This window comes from Talpa occidentalis, unplaced genomic scaffold (genome assembly GCF_014898055.3).
Source record: "Talpa occidentalis isolate TD23 unplaced genomic scaffold, MPIMG_talOcc4v2.1 talOcc4.5, whole genome shotgun sequence".
Taxonomy (NCBI): domain Eukaryota; kingdom Metazoa; phylum Chordata; class Mammalia; order Eulipotyphla; family Talpidae; genus Talpa; species Talpa occidentalis.
The window spans coordinates 968,791-984,475 of NW_023604861.1; the positions used below are offsets into that span (position 1 = coordinate 968,791).

The following is a 15,685-nucleotide window of genomic DNA, read 5'->3' on the forward strand; positions in this document are numbered from 1 at the left end:
AGCTCACTCGCTCCCTTGACCTGTGTGCAGAGATGATGCTGAGTGATCTCAAAGACGCTATGTCTCCTCCACCTGCATCTCTCTGAACTGCTCTTGGGAGCCCTGCCCCTTCTTAGAACAGGACCTTGGAGTCCCACCTGGACCCTGTGGCTTCTTAAGCAAAATCCAGTGGTTCCCAGGTTGGCCGAACCTCTGGGGCGCTCATGCTTGTACCTCCCGATCTAGCGCTATAGCTGCACACAGAGGCACTCTATAAATGCTGGTGACTGGGGCCTCCCTGGTGGCACAAGGGGCTAAGACGCAACCTATGAAGATGTCCACAGCCACTGCAGCACGAGTTCGATCCCACAGGGCGCAGCAGACCTCTCCTGTCTCCCCGCTGCTCCCCTCAGCAGTGGATTTCAGTGGCTCCACCTGTTCTGCTCCCCACTCTGTCTCTGGTGAGTCCTCTCACCCCCTGCATTTCCGGCCTGCACCCCGTTCTTGTTCTTGTGTGCATAAATAAATAAATCTTAAATAAACAAATAAATAGGGCCTCCCTGGGGGTGCAGAGGGTTGAGCACTGCACTATGAAGCAATCCACAGCCTCTGCAATACGATTTTGATCCCTGGCGGCCAGGGAGCAACCCCCATGGCACAGCAGAGCCCTCCTGTCTCCCCGCTGCTCCCCTCAGCAGTGCATTGCGTCAATCTGCCTGTTCTGCTCCCCACTCTGTCTCTGGTGGATCCTCCCGCCCCCTGCACCCCAACCCTTGTATGCATAAATAAATAAATCTTTAAAAAACTAAACAAATAAATAAATGTTGGAGACTGAAATTGTTCTGGAAGGGGCTGTGGCTGTGGAAAAGGGACCCACAGCCCAGAGAAAATAACCCTCCATGCCCGGAATGCCCAGCTTCAAGGAGCCCGTGGGTGCTGGGGTGACCTCCCCCGTCTGAGCGGGTGAGCCTGAGCGCCCACGGCCCCTCCCTTGACGGGGAGCCCAGAGCACACGCGGCACCTCAGCAAGCTCCGCGGTGCGCTCCGGCCGCTGCGGCCCAGGGCCCGCGCCCAGCGCCCAGCACCCAGGCCCGTGCCCAGCGCCCGCGCCCAGCGGCCTCTACAACGCCGGCCGGCGCCGCCCCAGCGATCCCGGGGCTGACGGGGAGGTCCCCGCTGCGTCCGCAGACGCCAGAGTGAAACTTTCACCCCGAAGCCTCACATGCGACGGCGGCACAGACGGCCCAGAGGTGCCCGCGGGAGTGGACGGGGCGCACGGCCCGCGCCCCCCACGCTGTGGCCCCCGGGGGGCTCCGGGCGCCAAGTCCGGGGGGGGGTGGCCCCCCGCCGGGCCCGCATCTGCCCACGCGCCGTCCCGTCCCGCGGGCGCCCCGCGCGGAGCCGCGTCCGAGTGGGGCGGGGGCGGGTCCGGGCCGGCTGGGGCGCCCGGGGCGGGGCCCACGGCGGCGGGGCGGGGCGGGGCGGGGCCAGGGGCGCCCGCGGGGTGCGGGCGGCGGGGCGGGGCGGGGCCCGGAGGGGCGGGGCGGGGCGGGCGGCCGGGGCAGAACCGGGGGCCGGAGGCGGGGCCGGGGCGAGGCCGGAGGCAGGTGGGCGGCGCGGGGCGGGCGGGGCGCCCCGGCGGGACGCGGACCCGGCGCCCCAGACTCCGCAGCCGGCGGCTCTCGGCCTGCGCGCGGCCCGCGTCGGGGGCGTCGGGGGCGTCGGGGGCGTCGGGGGCGCGCGGGCGGCGCGGGCGTCGGGGGCGCGCGGGCGGCGCGGGCAGGTGCGGGCAGGTGCGGCGCGCGGGCGGCGCGGGCGCGGGGATGCGCAGGCCGGACGGCAAGATCGTGCTCCTGGGCGACGTGAGCGTGGGCAAGACGTCGCTGCTGCGGCGCTACATGGAGCGGCGCTTCGCGGACGCGGCCAGCACGGTGGGCGGCGCCTTCTACCTGAAGCAGTGGCGCTCGCACCACATCTCGCTCTGGGACACGGCAGGTGAGCCCGCCCCGCGGGGCCCCCCCCCCGTCCCCTGCCCCGCGGGCCCCCCCTGCTGCGGACGCCCCGGCCCGGCGCTGCCCGGCTGGGACGTGCCCCCGAGCTCCCGCCCGTCGCGGCGCCTCCTGGGGGCGCGACTCGCGGCAGACCCGCCCCGGGGCGCGGAACGGTGGCCCCTGTCCGTGGCGGCCGAGAGGACACGAGGCCGGGACCCCCCCCCGGCCCCCCGCCCCCCCCCGCCCGCGGGGCGCCCGCGCCCGCCGCTGCCGCCGTCCAGGCCCCTCTGCACCTGCCTGGCCGCGGGTCACGCGTTCGGGAGTTTGGGGCGTTTCAGGGTGGGTGACCGCGCGCCGCACCCCTGCGGGCCTTGGCCGGGAGGCCCAGCGCCCGGCGCCCCGGCCCGCGGCGTGCTGTCCTGCTGTCCTGCTGTCCTGCTGTCCTGCTGTCCTGCTGTCCTGCTGTCCTGCCGGCCGCCGGCCTCGCGCACAGGGCGGGCGCACCGGGCGGGACGCCGCCTGCCCCGGGCCCGCAGCCCGGGCTCCAACCCTGGCTCTTGCGTGTGTGCGCCCCGAGGTCTAGGCCTGGAATTCTTAAAATCGCAACTTGGGGTGCTCGTCTGCAAAACAGCCAGACGGTCGCTGTCCTCTGCCTGGGCCACCGGACTGCACTGGCCACCTCCCGCCAGCCCTGCTGCCTTGGGGCCTCGTTCTCCCGGCTGCCCCGCGAGTGCCGCCGCCAGCGCTTCCCCGGGTCCGGGAGAAAGAGCCTCCCGGGTGCAAAGGGCCCCTCCGCGCCCTCCCCCAGCCCAGGCTGCCCCCAGCTGAGAGTGCCCCTCCCCGCTCACCCCCAGGCAGGCACTTGGCGGGGGTGGAGCCCAGGCCCAGTAGGAGGTGGAGCCCAGTGGCCACACCTGCCTTGCCAGCCGGGCTGCCGGCCACCTGTGCTGGCGCTGGACTTCACCGTTGACCTTGGTGCAGAGAGCGTGTTGCAGGGGTGGCAGCGGGGCCGGGGCGAGCCCTGCTGGGGCCAGCTGCCACCTCACGAGGTTTCTGGGGCCGGAGCTGACCCCCAGTTCGGGTGCAGGTGGCCCTGGCACTGAGCATGAAGCAGCACGTGCTGTTGACCGGCCCGCTCCCCCTCGGGGCCGAGGTGGGATTGCGCCAGGCGGCTCATGGGATCGCGGTCATCTTGTGGGCTGTGGGGGCGGCTCACTTCCTGGCCGCCAGGCAGCACCTCCTTCCTGGAGCCCTGAGTGTGGCCCAGCCACGCTTCCGGGCGGCCCTTCTCCATCTGCTGACCTCTCGGGTGCAATGCAGGCCGGCGCCGGCTCCCGGGGCGGCGGGGTGCGTGCTGCTCCGAGGGGAGGTGTGCTAGGTGCCTTTTCCGGGATGTTAGCTGTGGGCCTCTCCTGCCTTAGCTTTCTGTTCACTGCAGGCAGTGCCTTCCAAGCTGTGCTCACTTCAGTGCCCATAACCTGCAGAGGAGCAGGGCCCGCTGGGGGTCCTGACGGGGCTGGGGCTCGGGTGGGCGTGTGGGTGTGGCGCGCATGGGATGTTTAAGAGTCACTGGACAGCGGCAGGGGGTCAGGCTCTGTCTTACTCTGGGCTTCCTCTTTCCAAGGGCAAAGTCCCTGGGGCTCGGAGCCCGTGCAGTGGAGCCAGGCAGGCTGGAGGGGGGACCTGCTGGGCTCGCCGTGGGTTCCCCTCAGCCAGCCCCGGACCCAGTCAGCGGGGGAGACCCAGTCCCGCACTGGAGATGGGAGTCGCTGCAGAAGCTGACTGGGCCCGGACCTGGTGGGTCCAGGGGCGGCCACCCCCTTCAGGGTGCCCTCGTGGCTCCCCACCCTCATCTCGTGGGGCGGATGGACTTGGGGTGGTCAGTGCCCCAGAGGAGACCGTGTCCTGAGGGAACATGCCCAAACCTCCGGTCCATCTTGCCTGCCTGCGGCCCACCTCGCCCGCCTCCGGTGCACTGGAACAGTCTGGAAAGATGTTGCCCCTCCCCCAGGAGACATAAACCAGACCTGCCGTGTGCGGGAGCAGGTAGCTCAGCGGCGCAGGTGGATTTGCACAGGCCCCCAGGGGAGGGGCCCTGAGGTCGGTGCCACTGCGCTTTGCCAGCTCAAGTTCTCCTGAAAGAAGCTGGAAGCGATGGGGAGACTTGGGTGGGGGACGTGCTGACCAACCGGGGCGGTCGTCACCGAGACACCATGTCCGAGCCTGCGCCTGGCCACACCGGCCGCGGCACCCACCAGGGCGGGCCTGCATGTGTCTGGGAAACGCTCTTCGGAGATGTGTCCCCTTCGCTGTTGACCTCATGCCTGACAGGTGGGGCCAGCGGCACTGGGGGCTCTGCTTGGGGCCAGTCTTCCCCACCTGCCCGCCAGAAGGTGTCCCGTCCTAGCACTCGCAGGAGGAGCCCGCATGGTGGGGAGGCGGGACGGGCTCGGCCACCCAGGGCCACAGTGGGCCCCACGGGCTCTGCCTCCTGTGCCCCAGGCTCAGGCTGGAGAAGCCAGAAATTCGGGACGACCAAGGGCTCAGATAGAACAAAGTGAAAAGGAGAACGGGGGGCTGTCCAAGGGAGGCGCCTAGTGAGGCGGGAGCAGGACAGCGAGGAGGGGCCCAGCCAAGCACCGGCGCCGCCCCCCCCCACCCCACCCCCCCCAGCAGGGAAGCCAGGGCCCCCACCCCTACCGGTGGCCGAGGGTCAGTGACTGGCACCCCGCCAGGTGGAGAGGAGCCCCCACCTCAGGTGCCCGGTGGCCTCGGGGCCTCTGGCTGGGCAAAGCGGTGGAGCGGGCGCCTGGAGTTGGGGGCTGCAGGGACCCGGCCTCACGTCGCCCCACAAAAATGCCCAGCCCGACACCATCACTGCCTTGCAAGGCTCGCCCACAGGGGCCGGGGAGATCGTGGGAGTCAGAAGAGACCCCGGAGCGACCCCAGCGGAGGGGCCGGGGCCGGCCAGGCGGACAGAGCGAGCGCAGCCCCTAGAGCAGCCTCGAGGCCGATTTAAACAAGAGCCACGTGGACGCTGGGCGCGAGCACAGTGATCCAATGGAAGTCAGGGGGCGGCTGCGGGGGCCGGGCGGGGAGCAGCGGGGAGCGCAGAGAAAACCCAGCGGGGAGGGGGCAGGCCCGGGGACCAGACACCACAGGCAAGTCCTGGACGCAGCAGAGAAGGAGGGGCCGGCGGGTGCTAGAAGAGTGGCCGGCAGCGCCCAAATTCGGCAACACACCTAACCCTGCAGGCTCCGAAGCGGAGAGAATCCCAGAGAAACCCGCGCCGGAGCCAGCGTCGCGGGACTCACCCGAGGGGGAGCAGCAGTGTCCTTCCCCGGGAGCGGCGTGGCCCGGCCCTGGAGGAGGCAGCCGGCCCCGCGCGGAGGTGGCACCGCGCCGTGTCCTCTTCCCGCCTGGATGGCGACTCCGGAAAGACGTGGCGTGGCGTGAGGCTCGGCCTGGTCTGGGCCTTGGCGCTGCTCTGTCTCAGGTCCCCGGGGTGGACGCCGCGTCATGCGCTGTTGGGCGCACCTGGCGCTTCCTCCCGCTTGGATTTTAAAAGCTTTTGTTTTGGGCCTCCCGGGGGCCCTGGGGCGAAGTCTCAGGCCTCACCGCTGCGGCCTGAGTCCATCCCGGGCCAGGGAGCTGCCCACACGGCGCAGCAGCCCTCTCCTCCCCGCGCTGCGCCCCTCAGCAGTGGATTTCAGTGGATCTGCCTGTTGGGCTCCCCGCTCTGTCTCTGGGGAGTCCTCTCACCCCCACCTCTGGCCTGTACCCCAGTTTCTATGCAAAATAAATAAAAAAAATTTTGTTTTTATGGTTCAAAAATTGGCAACAAATTTTAGGTAGAAATAGTTGTGTTTTGGTAAAATTGGCTTGGTTTTGTTTTTGACCAAGGTTTACTTATTGAGGTTTCTTTACATACAATTAAATCCACTCGCCCCCCCCATGGAGCCGAGAAAGTGGACCCCATCTGGTTCTGGTTCTGCGGGACCACGCCAGGCTCTGAGCCCACCACAACTGCCTGTGGGGGACACGCGACTTGGGGTGCCTGCCGTGAGACCGAAGTCGGGGCCCTCCCGTGCTGAGTGGCAGTTTTTACCTTGGCCAGACAACCTCGTCTTTGCCTGAGGTCACAGCCAAGCTCGCTCGGCCCACACCCACCTGGGCGTGCTCTTGTGCCAAGGCCGGTGATCATGTCAGTGACCTGGACACTGTCCGCGCCGACCCACCACAGGGGTGTTCCTGGTGCCCGGGAGATTCCTAACAGGGAAAGTGGACACCCCAAAACAAACCGGGGAGGAGGCTGGGGCGAGGACAGGCCCAAGCTGCCTGTGTCCTGCTGCTGCACCTGACGTTCTCCTGACTCAACCTTTTTCTTTCATGTTAAATAATTCAAGGCGGAAGGAGAGATCAGCTAACACCAGAATCTAATCTCTGGGCGTTACTTACCACACTGTCCTCTCTGCGGACTCCCCAGGTGAGGGTCCAGCAGAGGTGTTGCTTGCAGAGTAGCTCCGCTCCCCTCGCCCTCCCTGCGGCCAGGCAGCCAATCTGTGCACATCTCAGCTTTGTGACCCACACGCCCTGCAGGCGCGGCCACAGGCCGGGGCTCTGGGAGGGTCACCAGCTGCAGCTGCACCCCTGGGCTCGCCATGCACGTTCTCCAGCACTTGCAGAAGCACATTCCAGACCTGAGGAATTTCCAGTCCAGTTAACCCTGCTGAGCCACCGAGCATCCGCAGCCCCCTCCCCCATGGAAGCTTCTAGCACCTGGCAAGTGTGGCCCTGGCACATGGCCAAGCAGTCTGCAGCCTCTCTGCACCTTTGCTGGGTGCAGGGAACCAAGAAGGAGGCGGGAGCGGGTGTGCACCACCCAGCCAGCTTGCGGGGCCCCGAGGAGTGTCGTGTTCACGCCGGATCTCATCCTGGGCTGATGAGAGCTGCCTGCACGGCTCAGGGCTCCCAGCATTGCCCTCAAGGCCAGGTGTGAAGACCAGGAGCAGAAAACCCACCCCCACCAGACCTCCAGCGTTGGAATCTGCATTTTTTTTAAACTTTTTTTTAAGGATTTATTTATTTATGCATGCAAGAGCTGGGGTACAGGCCAGAGATGCTGGGGGGTGAGAGGATTCACCAGAGACAGAGTGGGGAACAGAACAGGAGGACTGACTGAAATCCACTGCTGAGGGGAGCAGCGGGGAGACAGGAGAGGTCTGCTTTGCCATGTGGGTTGCTCCCTGGCCGTTTGGGGATCGAACTCATGCTGCAAAGGCTGCGGTTTGCTTCATGGTGCGGTGCTCAACCCCTTGCGCCACCAGGGAGGCCCTGGAATCTGCATTTAAGCCAGATGGCAGGGTGACTCCTCCGGGCTGGCCAGATGCTGCTTTGGATTTGGGCAGAAATGAGCTGTGAGGGTAGAGAAGGGCAGGGACAGGCCAGTCAGGTGTTCCCACGTCCCTAGTCGGCACTATTCACACGCAGGTCTCTCCTTCCATCATCCACCATCATCCATCCGTCCACCCTTCCATCCATCCATCCTTCCATCATCCATCCATCATCCTCCATCCAGCCATCATCCTCCATCATCCAGATGAAGCTCAGTAAACATTCACCCCTCCCCCCAGCCCTGCTGGCTGCTGTTCTGCTTTCTGTTTTTGTGAACTTGACTAGTCTAGGTAACAGTTTTTTAGTTTTATTTTTATGTATGGCGTGATATTGTTAAACTTAAACCTGATAGACTTAGTTTTTTTTTTTTTTAAAGATTTATTTATTTATTTATACATGCACTGGGCACAGTCAGAAGCGCGGGAGGGGGAGAGGATCCCCCAGAGCCAGAGCGGGGCGCAGAGCAGGCAGAAGGACCAAAGGACACTGCTGAGGGGAGCAGCGGGCGGCAGGAGAGGTCTGCGCGCCATGGGGGACCCTCTCTCCGGTGGCCGGGGAGCAGCCGGGGATCGAACCGGCGCTGCAGTGGCTGCGGGCAGCTTCGCCACCCAGCGCTCAACCGCTGCGCCCCCGGGGAGACCCCCTAGACTTAGTTTTAACTGATTGGCTTAAAAGGCTTCCCACGGGTGAGCTGATAAAGTCCCAGTTTTGTCTCCCACACCTCCGAAGGCTTTCCTGATTTTTATCAGACCTGTTAATGGATAATGTATTTTTCAGGGAATTTATTAGATCAAATTCGGTCTGTTAAGCAAGAGGTGCCCAGACAGTGTAAACATCGATGAAGCCCTTTGTTTCCTTAGGATTTTTCAGGAGGGTTTTCTGTTTCCCTTGGGGTGGAATGAACAGCAAGGCGGCTGCTCCCGGCCTGGTGTTTTTCGGAGGCTGCCCTCGCACGACAAAAAGCAGCTCCTGGGGTAGCTCCTGGGAACACCGGCTGAGCGGCAGAGGCTCGCCCCCGCGGGCTGTTCTGAGAAAGCGGCCGGAGAGTTAGACGTTTTCTCAGCGTGGCGTTTGCACTTCGATCTTGACTTTGAAACAAGTTAAATGTGATTTAAAAAATCTGCAGTAGTTACAGCTTCCTGCTTAATACATTTAGAAAATGTACCAAATAGTTGAATTTTTCTTCCATACTCTTGGTGTAAGAATGAATCGGCCCCGGATGTCTGCTGAGGGCGGGGGCAGCGGGCTCGCCTCCTGGGTGGGCTTCGTCTTTGGTGCCGCTTTTCCTCAATATTAGGGTGTTAACGCGCATTCCTTGTTTTTTTTGGTCTTGATATTGAGTTATTTTTAGTAAACTCTTGTGTGAAGAGGGAAGTAATTTGAGATTTCGTTCTGGCTGTTGTTATAGCCCCCGGGTGATTATTTGAGCACACCCCATCAGCCAGGCCCAGGAACGGGATTAATTGATGTGCAGTTGATGATCTGGCCTGTCTCTGGGATTGTCAGGGAGAAGCAACGGAAGGACACGGGTGCGGCGCGCTGAAGTCAGGGGTGTGCATTTCAGCGTGGACAAGCCTTCCCTGCCCCGACTCTTCCTGCCCCTGGTCGCGGCTTCCTGCTGGGAGTCTGTTGTGCGCAGTTCCTTTATTTGCAGAAGGACGGCCTGGGGCAGGCCTGGGCCTGGCTCTGAGCGGGTCTGAGCAGCTACTTTCACTTCTAAGCCAGGGTGCTGGGCTGGGCCAGGGCCGAGCCTGTGCCGCCTGAGTAGGCGGCTGAAGGTCCTGATTGCCTTTTAGTGGCCACGGATTATTAAGAACAAAATGAAAGCAGGTGTAAACGCAAGCAAATGCTGTTTAAAGCATTCACCTGTCATCTCCTTTGTGAATGTACTTCATTAAAAGTCGTTGAAAACCCTTTGCCACACGCTGGTTATCTGGGGTCTTGTCTCCCCGGAGCAGGGGCAGAGCTGGCCCCAGGGCCTTGACCCGAGTGTCAAGGTGAGGCCAGGGTGAGGCTGAGTCAGGTGCAGCGGTGCCCTGCACTGCCCCTGGGGTTGTGTGCCTCTGGCTGTTCTGGGCTTCCCAGCGGCACTGACACTGACGGTAGAGGCAGAGAGAAACCATAGAAAGTCCATTGTTGGCTTCTTCCAGGCCTCGAGCCCCCGCGGGCCTGTTTCTCCAAGTCATCGGCCCCTCCCCCAGGGTAGCTGGTGCTTGGAAAGGACTCCGGACTCTGACCCCTGCTCGGGTCCTGCTGCGGGGCCCGGGCTCCCCGCCAGGTGGGCAGCAGTGAGTGAGACCCCCGCCCCAGCGGGGAGGGCCTTGCATGGCTGATGTCAGGGGTGTGGGCAGTGCCTGGACGACGAGCCCTGGCAGGTGCCAGCTGTGGGGCTGGGCCTGCTGGCTGGAGGGTGAGCTTGGACCCCAGTGCAGGGGGGCTGCTGGGGGGCGTGGCCCTGAAGTGTGTTGCCCCTGCCTGCCTGCCCCACAGAGGTCCGCGCAGTGTCCCTCCACCTGCAGACAGTCCCCCTCGCTGGACAGTCCACTGCTGTCTGTCCCCTCCAGAGCTGGCACCCCTGGTTCCTGGCATTTCTCCGGCGACAGCGATGTGGCTGGGATGTCACGTCTCCCTGTGGGAATCAGGTCAGAGGGAAGGTCGCTCTGGCACAGCGCCGGGTCCAGCTGGGAAGGGGGCGGTGCCGGCCGCTGCCCGAGGCCTCGCGGCGCGGGGGGGCCTGTTTCTGGGAATCCAGCAGATTTGCTGACGCTGGCTCAGGAGTGGGCGTGTGACCTTCCCTTGAGGGCCCGTGGCCGAGGCCGCTGGTGTGGGTGGCCTTGTCAGCCCTCGTGCGGGCACCGCAGCCCCTTGTCCGCCCTCCTGTGCCAGGGGCAGGAGTGGATTCAGCCTGACCCTTCACTGGCGCGTGGCTCGGGCCCCGGGCCTGCAGCCCCCTTGGGGGAGCATCCTGGGCTTTGTGACCGGGTCCCGCGGCCCGGGGCCTAGGAGGACTCACAGACGGCCCAGGCCGCCCGCTCCAGCCCGTCTCCCTCGCGCCGCCTGCCCTCCGTGTCTGGTCCCTCTTCCAGACGCCCCCTCGTCGCTCGGTCACCTGCCTGGACCCCACTTCCTGCTAAGGGCGCCGCGCCGCCACCGCAAGGGGCAGGGACTGAAGGAATTTCCTCTTTTTAGGACAGAAACAGGAATAAATGAAAGAGAAAGAGGAGGAAACTTCAACTCCAAGTGAAAGAGCCCCAGTTAGTTACTGCTGCAGCCCTCCCTGGGCCTCGCCCTCTGGGAAGGCGGGTGTCCCCTGCTTCCTGCTTGGCTGCGGGGACCCGCGAGGGCTGGCCCGGCCCCACCTCGGCCTTGGAAGGCTGGGAAGCCCCAGGAGCTGGGAACGCGGAGCGAAGCCGGCGGCTGAGGCCGGCAGGTTGCAGTTGGACAAAAAGCCCCTTCGTGGTCACTTCCTCCTCTGCCGTGGACGGAGGGGGCGGCCTCCCGCGGGCTGGGGTGAGAGCGCTGCCCAGGGGCATGCGGGGCCAGGCCGGTGACTGTGTCCGTGGAGGGGACCAGGGCCCCTGTGGACAGGCCAGGGAAGGGGAGCCTGGGGGAAGGCCCCCCCAACCCCCTGCCAAAGCTGCACCAGCAGCCCCGCCGAGCCGTGGGGAGACGCAGCTCTGCACCTGCCGGCCAGGGCCCTCACTCGAGGCACCAGCCGATCTCGGGTGAAGCCCTCAGTTTCCCCAGCCCGAGGGGCTGCGCCGGGCCTGGAAGCTCGGGCTCCTTTCCTCCTGTGGGGAAGAGCCCCAAGCTCCTGTTCTTCGTGAACTGTCTGAGGTTGTGCTCCAGCTGCGCGTCCTTCAGTGTAGAAACACACGCTTGCACATGGAATGTTCTAGGCCCTGCCTGTGACTGTCAGCCGTCGTCAAAACCCACCGGCCGTGGAGGAAATGATTTCAGCGCTTGTAGAGCTGGGGGTGGAACGTGAAAGCAGGGAAGGGATTTTAGTGTATTTAAAACAAATCCTGGAAGGGAAGTTCGTCGGCCGAGCCGCGGGGCTGCGGGCAGGGGTCCTGTTTCTGTACCCCGAGATTTTCTGTCTGACTTGGGTTCCGCTCGCCAGGTTCTCCTCGTTCATGTTGTCACATCCGTGTTTTCCCGGCCCCCCGGTGGGCTTTGCAAAGTTCCTCTTTCTTCCAGCCACTGTGTTTGTGCTTCCTGGGAGATTTTACTTTTGAATGTCTTGAAACCAGGACCTCCCCCCTGACTGGCCGTGATGCCCCCGATGGGGTGCCTCCCGGGGCCCAGCCCGGCCCACCCCTCCAGCGGGCCACGGGTCGTGGCACCAACGTCCGGCAGTGTCCAGCAGCATCCAGCCCCGAGAACCCTGGCTTGGGCCCGCTCTCGCCAGGTGGGGCTGCGGGCGCCTGCGCGGGTGGCAGCCCGTCCACGAGGCAGTGCCACCGCTGAGGGCCACTGGGATGTGCGTGGGGCCCGTTGTGTTTCTTGACCGTTTGGTTAAAGCTGGCTCCCTGGCAGTGGACACCGCTTCGTCGGCGTGTAGGAGTCCAGCCTTTGTCGTTGCACAGGGCCCGTGGCCGCGGGCTCTGCGTGTCTCTGTGCTGACTCATCCTGAATGTCGTGTGTACACACGTAGCCGCGTGTGAGGCTTACCGGGAACCAGGTGTGTCACAGTTGCCAGGAAATCCTGAAACGTGTGGCTGACGCGTGTGTCGGCACGTGCCTGGGGACACCGTGACAGCGGGAACGTGACCTGAAGGACGTGGGCACCGCTGTGCTGACCACCTCCGCGGCTGTGGTCAGTCTGTTCCGTGGGCAGGGCTGGATTCCAGCGGCAGGAATGTGAAGACAAGGGTGACATTCTTTCCCACTCAAGGTCATGGGCCTCCGGGCTCTGTTCCCACGTTGTCAAGGGGCGGGGGAGGGGTGGGGAGCGGGGGAGGGGGTGTCTGTAGCCCGAAGGAACAAGTGCAGGCAGAGTCAGGAATTCCAGCAGGTCAGGCTGAGATGGCCTAGCTTGGGGGCCAGTGTGGGGGCGCTGCTGGACTGGACAGAGGGTGCTCCGCTGTACCTGGGGGCCTGGGCGGGGGCTGTGCTGGGGAGGCTGTGCCTGGGGGGTTGTGGGAAGTCTATGCCTGGGGGGCTGTGCCTGGGGGGGCTGTGCCTGGGGGGGCTGTGCCTGGGGGTGTGTGCCTGGGGTCTGTGCCTGGAGGGGCCAACCACCTGTCTCTCCTCCCCCTGCAGGGCGGGAGCAGTTCCATGGCCTGGGCTCCATGTACTGCCGGGGGGCGGCCGCCATCATCCTCACCTATGACGTGAACCACCTGCAGAGCCTGCGGGAACTGGAGGACAGGTTCCTGGGCCTGACCGACACGGCCAGCACCGACTGCCTCTTTGCCATCGTGGGCAACAAGGTGGACCTCAGTGAGGAGGGGCCGGCGGGCCAGGAGAGGGATGGGCAGGGCCCTGGGTCGGCCTGTGGCGGTGGCGCCTCGCCCAGGGTGGCCAGGCAGGTGCAGCCGGAGGACGCGCTGGCGTTGTACAGAAAGATCCTCAAGTACAGGATGCTGGACGAGAAGGATGTGCCGGCCGCCGAGCAGATGTGCTTTGAGACCAGCGCCAAGACCGGCCACAACGTGGACCTCCTGTTTGAGACCTTGTTCGACCTGGTGGAGCCGGTGATCCTGCAGCACCGGGCAGAGCAGCCGCCGCAGACCGTGGAGCTCAGCAATCACAAGCCCCCCGGACGGACCAAGTCGGGGTGCTGTGCCTGACCTGCGCCCCTGGCCGGCCCGGGCGCTGCGGCAGGAAGGCCTGGGGGGTGGGGGCTCCTCCCACTGCAGGAGACCCCGGGCGAGGACGCTGGGTGTGGGCTAGCCATGGTGTGCAGGGAAGCGGTGGCTGCGAATCATCAGGAAACCCCCGCAGAAGCAGTCCCGGCACATGCCCCCCAGTCGATGTTACCCGACCCCTGCGGGCTGACAGGTGTGCCTGCCCCTGCACAGGGGTGCCTGTGCCCCAAAGTGTTTCTCTTCACTGTGATTTACCTTTGGCCCCAGTCCAGTCCTTGATGCTGAGGTGCCATTGAGGGCGGGTGTTCAATGTATACAAAATCAGAATTCTGTGCTTACGTGGGCTGCAGCGCCGTGAGTCAGAGAATTAAACACGACTTGGGAGCCAACGTGTGGAGACTGTGATTTATAGCCCTGGACGGCCGGGCCTGCTGCAGCCGTTGCTGGGGAACCGGCTGTGTCCCGGCTCTGACTCCCCACCTGAGAGGCCGCAGGGCCCTACAGCATGACCCCCTGGAAGGAAGAGGGACCCCCTGGGCACCCTGACACCGGGCAGGAGCCTCCATGCGGACCCCCTGTGGCTTCTGTGTTGCTTCTTGGGGCCCAGTTCGGGGCCTCCTGGCTGCCTTGCCGGCCCCGCCCCTGTACCCTGGAGTCATGTCCCACTAGCCTCTGCCAGAGCCCTGGGCTGGCTCGCTTCAGGGGAGCCATGCTGTGGTCTGCACGGTCACGGGGGATGCTTATGTCATTCGTGGAAACCCCAGAACGCTGGTTTAACACGAGCTTGGAAAGAAACTCCTGGAGCTGGGTTCCCAGGGTCAGCCAGGCTCCAGGAGGCCAGAGCCAGGAGGTCCGGGCAGCTCTGGCCTGGAAACACTGACCAGCGATTTGGGAAGTTACGTGGGAGCAGCTGGAGCGGTTCTGGGAAGACCCTGGCAGGGGCGCCCCGGCCCCTGGGCGCAGCTCCCAACGTGGAGGGCAGCAGCCTGCGCGGCCCTGTGGGCGCCGGCAGAGACCCTGGCTGCGGGGCCGAGCTCAACCGCGCCCCAGACTGGAGGAATGACGCAGTCGACAGGCTGGGTTAAAAATGTTAGAAACAAACTTTTATTGGTGGTGGGGACACCCGACAGGCGGGCACAGCTCCCCACAGGGAACGGCGGCCCGGGACCCAGCACTGGGGGGGGGGCCCATTCCCACTGCCCCGTGCCGCCTGGGCCTCCGCCTCCCCGGCTTTGCCAGCCCCAGCCCGGGCGGATGCGGGACGGGTCAGGGAAGGCACAGAGTGGTCCTTTCGGGGGCCAGGAGGACACGCAGGGACTGGGCGTGGAGACAGCAGTGCCAGGCCCGGATCGAGACCCTCCGTGGGGAGGGGACCCGCTGGCACAGCTCCCCCGCTGTCCTGCCCACCGAGCGCATGGCATGTCTGGCAGCCGTGATGATGCGGGTGCTGTCGGGCTAGGGCACCGGCGCCTGCAGCATGGGCGGCCTGAGGGGTGCTGGGCGGGTTAGTAGCTCTGGGGGGTCAGCGTGGCCGGGGCTGTGGTGACGAGTGGCTATGGGGACAGCTGCGCCGAGTCCCGTGGCCGCCGTCCACCATCGGGGGCAGCAAGGCGGTTTCGGGCCGGCGCCTGAGGTAATGAGTTCTGAGCTAGCACCAGGGGCGGGGCCCCTCACAGGTTCTTCATGCACACCTGGCAGCGGCTGATGTGGGTGCGGATGAGCCCGGCCTTGAGCGTGTCGGCGGCGGGCGAGCCCTGGAAGCTCGGCTCGGGGATGGTGGTCAGCCAGAAGCTGTACTTGTTGGCGTAGTAGTGGCAGGTCCCGCGGCCGCCGTTGCACTCGATGAAGGGCGTGGCCCGGAAGTCCTCCAGGCAGCTGCCCGGTGACACCAGCGACTGGCCGCCTCCCTCGTCGCCTGCGGCCGTGTGCTGCGGAGGGGATGGGGCCGTGAGCGCGCTGGCGGGTGCGCTCGCGCCTGACTCTGTTGTCAGCGAGCAACAAACTGCACCCCCTGCACCCCTGCAGCCCCCGGGCTCGCGCTTGGCAGGGTGGCTGGTAAGGGGGTACCCGGGGGAGGAAGCCCGGCCACACGCAGCGAGGACAGTGGGCAAAGCCGTGGGTGTGGCTGGTTATCGGGCGCGTGGAGGAACCGGGGAGCGCCCGCCTCGTCGGAGCTTGCGGGGGACAGCACTTTGGGGGACATTGTCTCCCATTCCCCCCAAGTGAAGTGCTCGCTGGGCAGAAGAGATACCAGGATGCTGACTTTTTTTTTAAGAAAAAATAAAATCAACATGTGGGTCTGTCTCTGACATTAAGTTAAAAATAAGCAGCGAAAGTGGACCCCCAGCCCCCCTGTGCTGCCGGAGGGAGCGAGCAGGCGCCACCTCCGTAACTGTGCTTTCAGAGCCGGCCCCTGCCCGACACTCTCGGGCGTCGCCAGTGAGGCGGCCTCTGAGCATGGGAGGCTACGGGTAGCTGGGTGTACCCCAGCTTCTCCCCTTCCAGGCT

General features: G+C 65.1%; 2 protein-coding genes across 3 annotated transcripts in view; one reads left to right on the plus strand and one right to left on the minus strand.

Moving 5' to 3' along the window:
- Nucleotides 1-1,802: 1,802 nt before the first annotated feature.
- RAB20 (RAB20, member RAS oncogene family) lies at nucleotides 1,803-13,586 on the plus strand. Of its 2 annotated transcripts, none has more exons than XM_037528693.1 (2): nucleotides 1,803-1,974; nucleotides 12,630-13,586. In XM_037528693.1, exons 1-2 carry the CDS (start codon nucleotides 1,803-1,805, stop codon nucleotides 13,157-13,159), a joined length of 702 nt encoding a protein of 233 aa, XP_037384590.1. In that variant the 3' UTR covers nucleotides 13,160-13,586. The 2 variants fall into 2 exon arrangements, with proteins under 2 accessions (XP_037384590.1, XP_037384591.1); XM_037528694.2 differs by lacking the exon at nucleotides 1,803-1,974 and adding an exon at nucleotides 9,951-10,006.
- A 676-nt stretch (nucleotides 13,587-14,262) lies between these two features.
- COL4A2 (collagen type IV alpha 2 chain) overlaps nucleotides 14,263-15,685 on the minus strand; it is a 208,914-nt gene continuing 207,491 nt past the window's right edge. The window contains exon 47 of the mRNA XM_054701485.1: nucleotides 14,263-15,105. Within this exon, the coding sequence (XP_054557460.1) occupies nucleotides 14,848-15,105 (258 nt within the window). The 3' untranslated portion in view covers nucleotides 14,263-14,847. The remainder of the gene's footprint in view (nucleotides 15,106-15,685) is intronic.

Bases quoted from the DNA above. Each gene is read 5' to 3' on its own strand.
- RAB20 (XM_037528693.1), top strand. From the start codon at position 1,803: ATGCGCAGGCCGGACGGCAAGATCGTGCTCCTGGGCGACGTGAGCGTG. The intron at 1,975-12,629 runs GTGAGCCCGCCC...CTCCCCCTGCAG, and splicing joins CTCGCTCTGGGACACGGCAG to GGCGGGAGCAGTTCCATGGC.